This window comes from Psammomys obesus, unplaced genomic scaffold (genome assembly GCF_907164565.1).
Source record: "Psammomys obesus unplaced genomic scaffold, mPsaObe1.curated_primary_1811, whole genome shotgun sequence".
NCBI classification, from domain to species: domain Eukaryota; kingdom Metazoa; phylum Chordata; class Mammalia; order Rodentia; family Muridae; genus Psammomys; species Psammomys obesus.
Window position 1 is genome coordinate 15596476 of NW_026596117.1, and position 14824 is coordinate 15611299.

Genomic DNA, 14824 nt, shown 5'->3' on the forward strand with positions numbered 1-14824 from the left:
ATACATACATACATACATACATACATACATACATACATACATACATACATTTATACATACACACATAACATACATACATCCAGGGGGCTCAATATAATCTATTCTTATTATGGTTCCCCTCCCCCAATATCTCCCAGATCCACTCACCTCCCCACCCACCTAAGTTAACACCCTCTTTGTCTCTGTCTCACTAGAAAACAAACAGATATCTAAAATCGCACTTGTGATTGGCTAACCAAACAAGGGTATAGGGCCTGGAGACAGCTGAATTATCACCAATCAGCAGCTATTGACTGACTCTTATTTAGCCCACCATATTGTTGGAATTTTTTGGGTGCAGCTTCTTTGCCATACTTGGAAGACACTATCCTCCCAGCAAGTATCCTGGTTCTCTAGTTCTTAGAGTGTTTCCTGTCCTCTCCTTTGTGATTTTTCTCTGAGCCTTAGATGCAGGCATTCTGAGTGCAGTAACCTAGACTCAGGAAAACAATTGCCATATCTTCATTCTTTTTCATGTATCTGAGCTTCACATCTTTAGATTTAAGTATCTAACTTTAAGTAACTATAGGAACTATGAAACAAAAAGGAACATGCTGGGAAAGGAGAGGAAGCTGTAGTAACTCACAGGTGTTATTAAAAGGGGACTGAGAAGAATGGGGTGCTTTAATTGCAGAGCGAGAGAAGAAAATGCAGTGGGAGAAGGACAAAAGAAAGATACCCCTTAAAAGTATGAGAAAAAAAAATAAAGATAGGCAATCTTTACTTTTTAAAAATACTTTAAATGTGTGTGTGTGTTTGTGTGTGTGTGTGTGTGTGTGTGTGTTTGTGTGTATTTGTTTGTGAAACCTGCTTTTGAGTTTGTCCTGGGAGTCCAAGCTGCCATTGCACTTAGCTGCTTCATTGAACATGAAATTAAGACTGTTTTTGAAAACGGCTCACAGTTTTGACACCTAACTTGATGAAATCAAAGCATCAATGAGCTGAAGGAGCTGAAGGCCTCTTCCCTAAAGACTAGCTGTCATAATATCAAAAGGTGCTAGGCAATTTGCCAAATTTCTACCCATCTGTTGAGCCTGCAAACACAACAGTGACCTCCAAGCAAGATTACCCTAATACTATCCTAGTAGCATCTTCATTTCGGTTGTAACCAACAGCTGTCTAAATGGATGTTGTTCTTAATGGGAGGGAATTCATGATTGGCACTGTGAACCTCACCAATCACCCATGGCTGGAGAGGAGAAACAACTAAATAGATACATCAGGACAGAGAAGGAATTCAAGTTTGGGTGAGGCAGGTTCATAGCCACTCTGAAGGCTGACTCAGGACCTCACTTATGGTGTTCCCTAAGAACACCCGGGGACTTGAGAGAATGACTCATGGTTCCTAAAATGCAGAGATCAAGTTTCTTCCAGTCAGCAAGTATCTTTGCTTACTTTGTGGTACCCACAAGTCTAATGAATAAAAACACTGTCACATGCACGAAAAAACACAGCTTTACCTTGTTCTTGTCCTAATCCATAAAAACAAATAAACACAGGCATGCATGAAATAGCTCACAGAGTGCCTTTGACAAATCAGGTGTCACATGATCCACATATAGCTTTATCTGTATAATCTCATCTCTCTTTCGCTCTATTCCTTTACTTTCCCTGTCTTATAGAAGTTCAAATCATAAACATTGAATGTTGGATATAGCTTAGAATATTGTTAACAGTATCACATTTTATCATTGTCCCTAAAATATGCCATTAGTCTACATTGCTTGCTCATACCGTTATCCATACATTCACAACAAAATCCTCAAATCTCTGTCGCAAACCCACATTCTTCTAGGCTCAGAGATCACACAGATAACTGTTTGACACCATCAGAGACCCTTTTGCTTACTTTCCCTTTCCTGAATGTCCATAGTTGGAAATGATCCCTTCCGCTGTGAATGTTATTCAGCAAGGTCTATAAAGTCATAAACCATAAAGTCATCTCCTTTCTTTCAGGTAACTTTGCACAACTCTATTCTGTGTCTTTGTGGCTTCTCTTATATTTCCCTATCTCTGAGGCTCGTCTTGTTTTCATGTTCCTGCTCCTAGCCGGCAGATCCTGACAGCCACCAGATGCTGAATGTGCCTTTTACCCATGTCCTTAACATAACAGAGGTCACTTTGCACATATTTAGCATCGCACATTTTGGTCTTCTTCTTTCCCCAAATTTGCTACTCAGACTAAGTGGAATCATTTTCCCTAGTTAGACAAAAACTCCTTAATACTGTAATTTCTCTTCCCTGGAATATTTTAATTGGATGCTTATAACATCTGAAGTTTTATGTCATTTGTGCGTTGCATAAATGCAGTAGCATGATTGATGTGTTAAGAGGTAGATATAATCTCGGCTTTCATTTTGTAATTTCTTTATAATAACACTTATATGGTAGAACTGTGATAGTAACATACTTTGAGAAGTTCAGTTTGAAATGGAAATACATGACCTTTGGTAAAAGAAAGAGTAGTACCGGGTTTTAAGGGGGCAGGAACAAAAATTAAACAGAGCACAGAATTTTTCTACGCATGGGACCTTATATTTCTGCACACGATGCATTCCCAGAAACTTGATGCTGTGGAATTGTTTCATACAACTGTCTGCGGAGAACAACTGTTGATTTACTCACGTGCTGAGGTACCTACATAACAGGGTTAATAAATACAGTTTATTATCAATGAGATAGTGGAATAAATATGTTAATCGATGCACTTTCACCATATTTTGACACAGACCACAGAGCAAGTGGAAATACGTAGAAAATATGAATCTACATTTGTTCTCAAGTCTATCATGCATTAGTTAGCGTGAATATTCAGAAACCAGAGAGCTTGGGTTTTGCAACCAGGCTCTGTCTACTATATTAGGTGTGGGTGTTTTGTAATGTTTTATAGCTTACTGTGAATTATTGGACACGACACAAGGATTGTAGATTATCTACTGTATAGACTTGACATGAAAATTATTCTCTATCAAGTCCTTTGAAGAATACCTAGTGCAGTAAAAATTTTATTTTTTTACAAGTTTGTATTAAAAATCTCTCATTTAAAATATAGTCTTCTTGTTGCAAAATTTTATGTAAATATTACTTCTTTGTAAATTAATAGCCATTAGTAGATAGGAAATACTTCCTTATATAGTTCATGGAGAATTACAAACATTACAATAGACATTTAGCCCATGATGATGAAAACAAATGATGCCTTTAATTTTTTTTATTTAAATTTTCTAAATCTTCTGATTAATTTTGTTAATTGAGCTGTAGTTCATTTGTTATATAATTTTAGAATTCAATTCAAATCATTTAAACTTCATCATTTCAGGCAGTTTTAAAGCCATTTATAAACCAAAGTGTTTATTTGTTTCTTTTTTGGAAATAATCCAACCAGGATTAATTATTTGATTTTTATTGTTAAGTTATTAAGTAATAAATTTTTATAAATATGAATGAGTCACATTTATTTATAATGATAAATAATTGGCTTTTACCTTATTTTAGGGAACAAGATATTGATTTGTATGCTAAATAAATAATAGTTTGGTGTGCAAACTATTAATCTCCGCCATCCTGAAATGACATCTGAAATATTAGTTTAATCATCAAATTTACACTTTTAAGTAATAACTATGCTCAATTGTCGGTTTTTTGGTACATTTGTTCAACTGATTTACTTAAGATGGTTTCTACCAAGCTATTTATAATCAACAATACAATCTTTAAAAAATAAATTCTAATCAATCATGCCTTCTAAAAAGCAATGTGAAAGTACTTCTAGGCATAACTTCTGTTATTTGTGAAGATTGCTTGGAAAGTAGAAAGCGATCCTGCCATTAGCACCCACTTCTTTATCGTACACATACTCAACTTTTCTCTCATAGACTTCACTCTGTAAAATCATGTTCAATTTATTCTTTTCTTATTAGACAGCATTACCGAAGTCTTCACTAACATCTATGTGACCAGTTTTGGCCCTGTCTCAGATACAGATATGGTGAGTTTTTTTTTATATTAAGTGTTTCTTAACCTATTGGAAATGGTGATAATTTGTAGTAATTAAGTTTTTTCATTGGTATAGAATTCTTTATGTAAGTCATGTCTGGCCGCACGAGCTGAAATTAGAGGATGTGCTTCAGATTTGGTGGAATCCAGCTTCAGCTTGAATGTTTAAATCAGCTCATTATGTATGTTTTCTATTTTTCTCCTCAAACTTACCCACCTAGCTGCAATGTGGCATGCAATTAAAATTTCAGAAGAATAATGATATTGTTGGTGATGACCTTCTAGGATTAAGGCATTTGCTTGATTTCCATATGACTGGTGAGTTTCATAGGTAGTTGCTTCTCATCAAGAGTTGTGAGTGTGACAGGCATATATCCTCACAGTCACTGAGCAAAGGGGTTGCCTTGTCATACAATTTGCACATGCAAGACACACATGCAAATCAATCCAAAGCAAACTAGGGTGTTGAAGCTGGGAAGTGGTGGCACACTTCTTTAATCCCAGCACTCAGATGTCTGTGAATTCTAGGCCAGCCTGATCTACAGAGCAAGTTCCAGGACTTTCAGGGCTAAATAAATAAATAATTGGATAAATAAATAAATAAATAAATAAATAAATAAATAAATAGAATTAAAGTAGAGTATTGAAATTACTGGATTTTTTTGACTTGATGTTTATTTGTATTTGTTTAAATGAGATACTTAGGAGAGGGATATTGGTGAAGTAAGATAAATTCTTATTATATGTAAAAATGTAATAGAAAAAATTTGAAATAATGTTTTCTCCCTGGTACCATGTCAGATTTTGTCACCTCTCCTAACTGACACCCACATTGCTTCCTTTTCCCCAACAAACACCTCTATTGTCCCATGCTGTCTCCTTGTCAGCTTGGAGGTTCACAATCTCTTTCAGCTCTCAGACATCCTCTACTCCTGGACATAACACTGTAAGCTCCAGAGGGAAGAAAATCATAAGAGATACTTTTGTGGATCTTGCACCCAGCACTTCCCACCTTCTCCTCTGTTCCTGATTTCTTCCCTCACTCTAAGAACACACAAGGGAAATGAACAAGTTGGTATTTTCCAACTGGATATTCAAATGAAGGACAACTAAACAAAGGAAAACAAAATATCCGTCCTTTTCTAGTACTCCTGATCATTGTTAGTCATTCCATCAAGATCTCCCTGCTTCTGTGCGTGAGCACATCTACAAGGAAAAGCTTTGCTTTTTTGTGCATCAGAGTCATGTTAGCTAAGCTGGGTGATGGACAAAGGTGAGGGGTGTGGGAGGAAGGAAGAGCTTCATTTTTTTGGAAGAGAGTTGATATAAAAATTGTGAAGTCTTAAAAATCCTTTCTACTTTATAATTTAATGGCCCTCTGACATAGGGACAAATTTGGAGCAACAGGAAAACATGCTGTTCAACCCAGACTTCTCTTCTCCACGAATTACTCCTTTTTGTTTTTATTGTTTAATATTTTCCCTTCATTTTTATGGGTTGACTTCAAAGTTAGGTAAGTACTCAACTTCTGTTCTGCATTCAGTGTTCCTGACCTGAAAAATTAATCTGTCTTGTTCCATTTGTCAGTATGAGTGGAGTGGATTTTGAAATGAGTCAATAACCTATATATTAGCAACTGATAGCCCAAGTTTTTATGGGCTGGTTTTAAAATGAGTCCACATTAAAACATCGCCCTTGTTTTAATGAGGCTAGTTTTAGTAAATGCTGGTAGCATATATTACACATGGTGTAGCTTTAATGGTGACATTTGGTGTCTTACTACTAACTAATATAGAAATATAAATGCTTTCAAGTGATCAGATACCAGTAATTATGCAATGCTTTCATTTATTATATTATAATTATAACAAGTTATTGTAGCAGAAGTTTTAATATTCAAAGGAAATATTTTTACGTAAAATCTCACGAATGAAGAACATATAAAGTATCATCAATTTCTAATAACCTGTGTTTCACAGTTTGAGATTTGTAGAAAAAGTACTCAGAGTCAAAGCAGGATGAGCTGGCATATACCCGTAGTACCAATACTTCTGAAGTTGAGATTGGAGGCTCAGAAATTCAAAGCCATTCTATGCTACTTACTGTGTGAGTCTCTGTTCCTAAAGTAAATCAGAGAGGTGTGTGAGGAAGAGAGGGAGAAGAACGAGAGAGACTGGAAAACACTGCTATTTCTGTCAAACTCTATGAATGTATTTTATTTTACTAATGATAATACATCTTATTAACCTTCCACTTGTATTCATTTTGACCATTCTTTTCAAATATTGAGATAGTCAGAAGTTTACTATTAGGTATATAACCATGAAGAACAAATTTTAAATAAATTTGAATTTCACTTGAAATACTTTGGTATATCATCAGGGAATAGAACCCAAAAATTTTTATGGAAAATAGTATTTAGCATGTTCAAAATATACTGTTATTTGTGAAAAACTTTTGCAAGTTCAAATAAATATTAGAATGTTCTCACATCTCCAACTGCACTTAAATTGAATGGATTTGAGTAGACTAATACTTGATAACAACTAAATAAAACATCAACCTTTGATTAGTTTTCGTTCTATATTTGGGAACAAACATGCCATTAGGGCTGTGTGCATGTGGGTGTGTGGTACATGCGTGTATGCTCAGGTATTATTATGTATACTTACTATGGAAACATTTTGCAAAATGAAATTTATGTTTACAAACGCCTGGAAAGGAATGTGTTTAGCCTCAAAAATTGCATAAATATTCTTTATGGGATTTTTTAAAATTGTAAATAAATTATTTTTAATTTATTTTTATTTTTATTAATTACAGTTTATTTGCTTTGTATCCCCCCTGTAGCACCCTTCCTTCTCCCCTCCCAATCTCAGCCTTCCTCCCTGTACTCCACCCATTCTACTCCCCCGGCCACTGATAGGGGAGGTCTCCCACATTCTTATGTTTTGTTCACTAATTGTCACAATTAGCTTCTTTGAAGGAAGATTTATTAATCACAAAACCCAAAATGGAAGTATACCATATCATCAATGTTCACAATAGAAACATCAGTGAACATTTTAACATTGAAGGGGGAAATTTAATGTAATCCTGTAGACAAGAACCACAGGCAAAGAACTATAGAATGGTGGGAGAAGGACAAGAATTAGCTTTTCCCGGGGATCATCACCCTTACTGATTATACAGTTCTGAGTGGTCAGACTAAAACCATATACATATCACCAACAAAACAGAAATAATAGGTTTTGTGTCTGTACACACCACACACACGCACTCACATATTTGTATATGTATATGTGTATGTATGTAACAATAATAACCAAAAAACAGAGGCTGTTGAAGGTGTATGTGGGATAATGAGAGAGTGCCCAAGAGAGGCTGGAGGGAGAAAAGGGAAGGGGAGAACTATGTAATTTTATTTCCATTTCAAACATAATTTTACATAGAAGATAGGATCTATAACAGGAATTTGAGCAGGAAAATGTAATACAAAGCAGTATTAAGAGGTTTGTTAAACACTGAAAGGGCTAAAAAATAACACTTAAAGTGAAGTAACACAGAATAAAAGAACGCAGATATAGAAGCAACTTGAACCACGGAATGATGGAAGACACTTAAGAACGTGCTTCTCCAAGGCAGTGAGCTCACAGTTCAGTGAAGAGGGTTCAGCAGCTCTCTGAAGCCCAAGCTACTGCTGCTGAAGAAACGTGTGAAGAGATGTATGTTTCCTAGCAGCATCTTGCCTGGTGCTGAAAATTCCCGGCATGCTAAAGAAAAACCACGGAAAAGAGTCAGGAAGAAAAGCTTCCACCTTGTGACAAGACATTGGAGTGTTCCTCTGGATACCTCATTTGACTAGACCTGATACTACATAGTTGAGAAATAAAAAATGTTGACATAACCCATCTCAACGGAAAAGGGGTAAATTTGGAGGTGAACCAAAAAATGCTGTATACTGAAACATATAATAACCTATGATGGAAAGATGATTTAAAGCATGGAAAAAGCGATAGCTTGATCACTGAGGAGCTTCTATGTCATATTTGTTCAGATCCACTGAAGAAATATGAAATTATAAAAAATAATTATTATATTATATTTTATTTTATTTTTAATTAAATTTTTACTTTTTAATATTAGTTACAGTTTATTAACTTTGTATCCCAGCTGTTTCCCGCTCCCTCATTCCCTCCCAATCCCACCCCCCTTCCCCCATCTTCTTTCTACCCTTTCCAAGTTTACTGATAGGGGAGGACCTCCTACCCTTTCATATGACCCTAGCTTATCAGGTATCTTCAGGACTGGCTGCAAAGTCCTCCTCTGTGGCCTAGCAGGGCTGTTCCTCCCTTGGATAGGGTGGGGGGAGATCAAAGAGTCAGCCATTGAGTTCATGTCAGGAATAGTCCCTGATCCCCTTACTAGGAAACCCACTTGGATACTGAGCTATCATGGGCTACATCCGAGCAAGGGTTCTTGGTTATATCCATACATGTTCCTTGGTTGGAGAAACAGTCTCATAAAAGACCCCTGTGCCCAGATTTATTTGGTCCTTGTGGAGCTCCTGTCCTCTCCAGGTCATACTAACTCACCCTTCTTTCATATGATTCCCTGTACTCTGCTGAAGGTTTGGTTATAAGTCTCAGTATCTGCTTTGATACAGTGCTAGGTTAGAGACCTTCAGTATGCCTATGTGCATACAAATACAAACATATCTGTATTTATCAATATCTCTATATAAATGCACAACACATACCTATAATTAGTGTAGCTTGTATTAAAATACGTACATCCCAGATCTGCTAGAGAAGATAATCAGATATAAAAAAAATTGGAAATGATGTAAATATACAACTCATGCATGAAATTCTTTAAAAAATAGTTAAGAAACCAGGAATGACGTGGAATTTAATCTTATCTATCTATCTATCTATCTATCTATCTATCTATCTATCTATCTATCACCTATGTATCATCAGCTTTGTGAAGAGTAATGGATATGTTTTCATAATGACAAGATGAAATATTTCATTCCCGATTGATAGTCCTTTTTCAGAAAAGTAAAGAAAACAATGAGGACAAGTTTGAGCTTGCATTTAGTAAAGACCGAGGTAGTCTAAACAGACATGCCCCAAATGGGGAGGAAAGGCACACACATTTTATAACCTACAGGTTAAAGAGCACATGGTGGCGCATAGCTCATAGCTCATAGAAGCAACTTGTTAACAAGAACAAATAAGGAAGACATTTTATTTCCCTTTTAGGAGTGTGACTACTATTTTTTATATGAAGGACTAATTTGTAGCAGAGCCTAAACCTTTAAGTTCTGCTGTTCAGGTCAGTGATGTAGATTTTTCTGACATTAGCCTGAGGGGAAACAGAAGCATTGTGCAAAGAATTAAGAAACAAAGTAAAAGCACCCATGCACACATACACACTTGCACATACGTGCATAGACATGCAAACACATGCTCATGCTTGGCCATCAGAAACTCATTAACCAGTGTAATTGTCTAAAGAGAGTTCTGGATCTGAATTATAACTAATGATTCTAATAACAGGGTCTGAAGTTAAGTTAGAAATATTTAATTTCAGCATTTAGAAAATAATGACTAAGGAGGTAATTAAGATTTAGAATGTACTGGTAGCTAACAATGGGCAAAGTTTGCAGTAGGCGTGCACACTACAGTGATTTCTCCCACTCCTGACCCACCTCCATGAATTTCCATATAAAGAAATACATCCTTTCTGTATATATAAAAAAACATACAGGATTAATTTCCTGTAAAGGTGGAGGTTTCATTGCATGCATATATTTCTGTCATTAGCGGTACAGTGGCACCCAGGCCTGAAAAAAAGAGCCACAAGCTTAGGCAGTTGTTCCTAGCTCAGTGTTAGTGCTGCCATAGCTTGAGCACTGGAAACTTCAGAGTAGAATTGTGAGTTCTCATCCACTGTGTTATCCTTTATGGTATTAACAAGTTAGGCATCCAGGTGTTACCTTAACGTATTAATTACATTGATCTGCTTGAGCAGATTCTCCTTCTCTGTAAACACAAAATACATTACCAGAGAAATTCTGAGAAGCCAACGCTGTATTGTGTCATTTGGAAGTACAGAGTGCTGGAATATACAAGTGTCTAGTGGAAATTTCACACTAGACTTCTGTGCTATCGCCCATAACATCGTCATTCGCCAATGTAAGTTGGTCTAAGGAACTTGGCATGCAATGTATATCAGAAGTGATGTGATGATGTTTGTCCATTTTAAAACTGGCATTTGAAAGTTAGCCACAGGGTAGTTATTGATACCTTGGCATTTGAAGGTGAGACTTGAAGACCACTTTTACACATCAGATATTTTCTAGCCCCTACAAGAATATGTAAAAATGCTTCAAAGAATGAGATTAATAATTCTTTATTAGGATATGCTGAATTTTTTGCAGAAGAGCACAGTTGCTTTCTTGATATACATTAGGTAGAAAACATAGACTTAGAATCTTTGGGGTCATTTAAATCTTGTAATAAATAGCAGATGATGGGAGAAGGGGAAATGTGTTAGGAAGAAAGAGACTGTTTCAGCCATAATATGACTTTAAGCTGGGATGGACAGGTTGAGATTGTAACGCTAGAGGAGAATATGCCAGTTATTTAAACCATTGCTATGCATTCAATCAATGTCCTGTTGACCTACTGGATTCAGACGCTGAAAAAAAAATATAGAATGAGGGCTTGGGGACTGGGTAATATATCCAGTAAAGAGAATATGTGGAGATGGCTCTTTTTTTTTTCCCAGAGTGAGAACCTCTATGTATTCATTAAGTCCCTTCTTCAATCTTGTTTGGGAATATCATTTTGTATACCTTCTCTTAAGTAGTTTTATTTTATTTTATTATTTTATTTTATTTTATTTTATTTCATTTTATTTTTTAAGAGTCCACCCATTATCTTGCAGCAGACAGTGAGGGTTGTGTACATTTAGAACACTGGTATTTAATGTCCTTGTTTCCTATGAACAGAGTGACAAATTTTCACCTTCACAGTTGCTTTGTATACATTACAAACTAAGCAATTAATATTTCTTAATTTTAGAATGATTTTTTAAAACTAAAATTTGCATCATCTAGAGAGAAGGGTCATCAGCTAATAGTGCTTATTTTTTTAGTGGACCTGGGTTTGATTTTCGGCACTCCCACTGATAGGTTCATTACCAGAAAATTCCAGCTCCAGGGGATTTGACACACTTTTCTGGCCTCCGCAGAGACACTCTCACAGACACACAGGACAAAGAGAAACATGTGTAAAATAAAAATACGTACATCTTTCAAATAAAATTGGAATCTAGACTGACTGAAAAAAAGGAAGGGATTTAGCACTGGTCCTCATCACCCTCCTCTTCCTGAAGGTGAGTGCGGTACCACCAGCTGCTTTCTGCTCCTGCTGTCAGCCCTTTTCAGTATGGTGAACTCTACCCTGTAGCTGGGAGTCAAAATAAACCCTTTCTTTCTAAACATAAATAGGTAAATAAAAATCCAGAGAGTGAATGCTTGAGTCCTAGATTGCCAGTTTGGTGGGGCCTTTTTTATTTTTGTTTTTATTAAGGCAGACAATCCAGAAATTCCAGGTACAGATTAGGAGGTATAAATTTTATCCATTGCTGTAAACAGGCTTATATTTTCTAGAGCATATCTTACGGGAAGACTGGCGGTCTCCGACCCCACGGTGGGATCCCAACAGTGGTAACAGGAAGAGGAAGATGTGGTTTAAAGAATATCCACACAGGAATGTATAGTGAGATGAAAACTATCTCCTCTTCTATGGCAAAGCTGAGGAAAAAATGCTTAACTATGTCATTAGATTAAGAACAAGGCGGTGTTTGCTGATGGTGGTAAAAGCAGCCAGATTGCAGTGGGTGGAGGGATGTGGGAAGTGAGGAAGTGGAGAAAGAGTGGAGGCAACGTTTTTAAGAAGCATGGCTGAGAAGGAGGTGGTCCAGAGGGCAGCAGTTAGAAGGCATTAAAACTCTCAGCGAGGCTTTTATTTTTAAAGATTGCACTGAGCGTCTCACTGTTCTCTGAACATGCCATTATCGCTAACAGCTCGCTGCCCTTGTACATATTTTCCCCCATACTTGTTATACTGATCTACTGCTTTGCCAACTGGATTTACTTTTTTTTTATGTAGTCAAGCTCACATTTAATTTTCTCTAGGGCTTTTGGGGGGCCTTCTAAATAGTAAATCTTTCTTTCTTTGTACTTCACTTTGTAGTTTTCTTAAGTGTGTGTGTGTGTGTGTGTGTGTGTGTGTGTGTGTTTGCATCCTGGAATGTAAAAATAATTGTCTTGTTTATTGCAGTCTGGACTGTTAGAAGATATAGCTGTGTCTGTATATTTTAACAAATTTAGAAGCAGATACTGTGTCCATGACAGAATTGAGATTAGAGGTGTCAAAATATAACTACGGTGTGTCCTCAAATTATTAACATTATAAAGGGAGGAGAGCACTAAAACTAACCGACTTTAAAACAATATTGTATTGGTTTGATCAAAGCATGGAAATGATGATGATGATGATGAACATGTTAGTGGATGGGATATGGGCAGAGGGTCTATAATTCTCAAATTCTCTAGCTAAGGAAGGCAGAATGTTATTTAGCTGAAAAAATGGATAAACTTCTTTATCATAAATTGTAGAAGCTCTACATTTAGTGAAATGCCATGTTCACTACTGCTAGAGCCCTGCACATGCAGGAAGATTGCCTGAAAGTACTGAAGGTCTGGCCAGGAAGGCTACTGTGGCTGAATGAGCTCCTGGAGATAGGTAAATATTCCAAACAATAGATTCCAGATATCAGAGCACATGTTTTTCTATTTCTTACTTGTCATGTGTTCATATTCATATGTGTGATCTAACTAATTTAAAAGAGCCACATGGAAACATGGAAACACACACGAGCATTCAATGTACTTGTCTATGGCATCAAGAATTAGGGCTTTTTTTGTATAGGATTTTTTTTTATCTGCTCTATAGATGGTATTGTCATCCACTCAGGACCTTATTATTCAGAATCCTTACAGTACATTTCACTTCCTATGATTCCCGTCATTCATTCATTCATTCATTCATTCATTCATTCATTCATTCAACGTTCAATCATAAAGTAATTATTTTTATTTCTAGTGATCCAGGCTGTTTACTAGATAATGTTGACTGAGACATGAAAAGGAAATTGTGAACTGTGCTTCCAGCATGGAGTATGAGATGGTCAAATGTAAGGAGCTGATAAAGAAGAGTGAAGGTGGCAAAGATCAATGAATCTGCATAGGCAATTGGGACTTGACATATCGGAAAGCTTGTATGTATGCCAGTACTGCTGCAATTTGTGTGTATGTAGGCATTGGGGTGCATGCATGGGTGTGATGAGGCCATTGCTGGAGCAAACTGGAGAAGAGAGAAGATCACACAGAGAAAGGAGGTTGTAGGAGTGTTTGGACCCTATTCTAAAGGATTTAGAAACTCAAGTGCCCAAAATCAGAAACACTATTTTCTTGATAACACTCCCACAGTGTGACAGCGTCTCAGTGAATCCCACAGCTTAAGAGGGGTCAGATTAATACAGCGAATGCATCGATCTCCTGTGCACTTTATATCTCCTGTCCTTTATACACATGAGAGATGTACCATGAGGAAAGGCCTGCCACCTACATTTCTTCTCCTCTGATGGGATCAAAAAGAAGGAAGCTTAGGAAAAAGGAAGTATATTCCTCTTTGTCTGCTTCTACCATTGATTTCTTCTTAACAATTCTGTTTCTATTATAGACATCTTTTATGTAAATGTTGGACATAGATGAGACCTATCCTCTGATTATTGTTAATCACAAAATTTCCATAACCCACACAAGTCTGGTTCTCTGATAGCATTCTGTTGAGGTGTTCTACACAGCCCCTAGCCTGAGACATTTGCTTTGTCAACATGTGTTCCTGCCTTTCAGGCTGCTATTATAAAGGTGATCTATACCAGTGTGCCTTCCCTCCCTTATGGGAGAAGCAATACTCATTGAAATTTACTCAGCAGAAGTTAGACTTTATTAGATAAAGAAGGGGACAATGAAATAATTTTAGTACTTTTAAATATACATAGTAATTCTAAGTAGATGAGAAATCATTTGTTGGACAGTCCTACAATTTGGTTGTGTTTTATGTAATTCTTCAGAAATTGGCTAGGAGCATTGACTTATAATTAATATAGTCAAACGCTAAAGAATATGCTGTCTTCAGTAAGTTAATGTGTCCTTGAAATTATGTTTATATGACAAGATGTACAGAAACGAGTGTTTCCTTGTTTGAAGAACAAATTATGGAAATGACACTAAAGAAGGTTGCTGTGTAAATGGAAAATCTTAGTGTTTGTAAAATTATTGTAGGTATACTGCATATTATTTTTGGTTTTACCCATAGAAAGCTTTGAAACAGGAAATTTACTTACTTTACCTATTACCACATGTATAAAATGATTAAGTTTTCTACAAGCATTTCCCCCTAAACCATGGCTGTATGGATCTTTAGCTCTGCATTGTTACTCTACCACCAGCTTCATTTTTTCTCTTATTTCAGTTGTAGCACTAAACATGTGTATTTCCTTTTTTTTTCCTCTTCCTAACTGTGCTTTTGTTGTATGCACTCAATAGTGGCTGCTTGCTCCTGAGCTGTGTTGCACATTTGTAACACCTATCCACCAATTTTAGATGTTTGTCTTCACATTCCAGATGCTTTGATTTTAAAATGAC

The 14824-nt window shown here is 36.4% G+C and overlaps 1 protein-coding gene across 2 annotated transcripts in view; it reads left to right on the plus strand.

Annotated features, from left to right (window-relative positions):
- Positions 1–14824, plus strand: part of Gabra2 (gamma-aminobutyric acid type A receptor subunit alpha2) — a 146391-nt gene that overhangs the window by 61143 nt on the left and 70424 nt on the right. For both annotated transcript variants that reach the window (XM_055629379.1, XM_055629380.1), the window contains one exon: positions 3960–4027. In XM_055629379.1, the coding sequence (XP_055485354.1) occupies positions 3960–4027 (68 nt within the window). The remainder of the gene's footprint in view (positions 1–3959; positions 4028–14824) is intronic.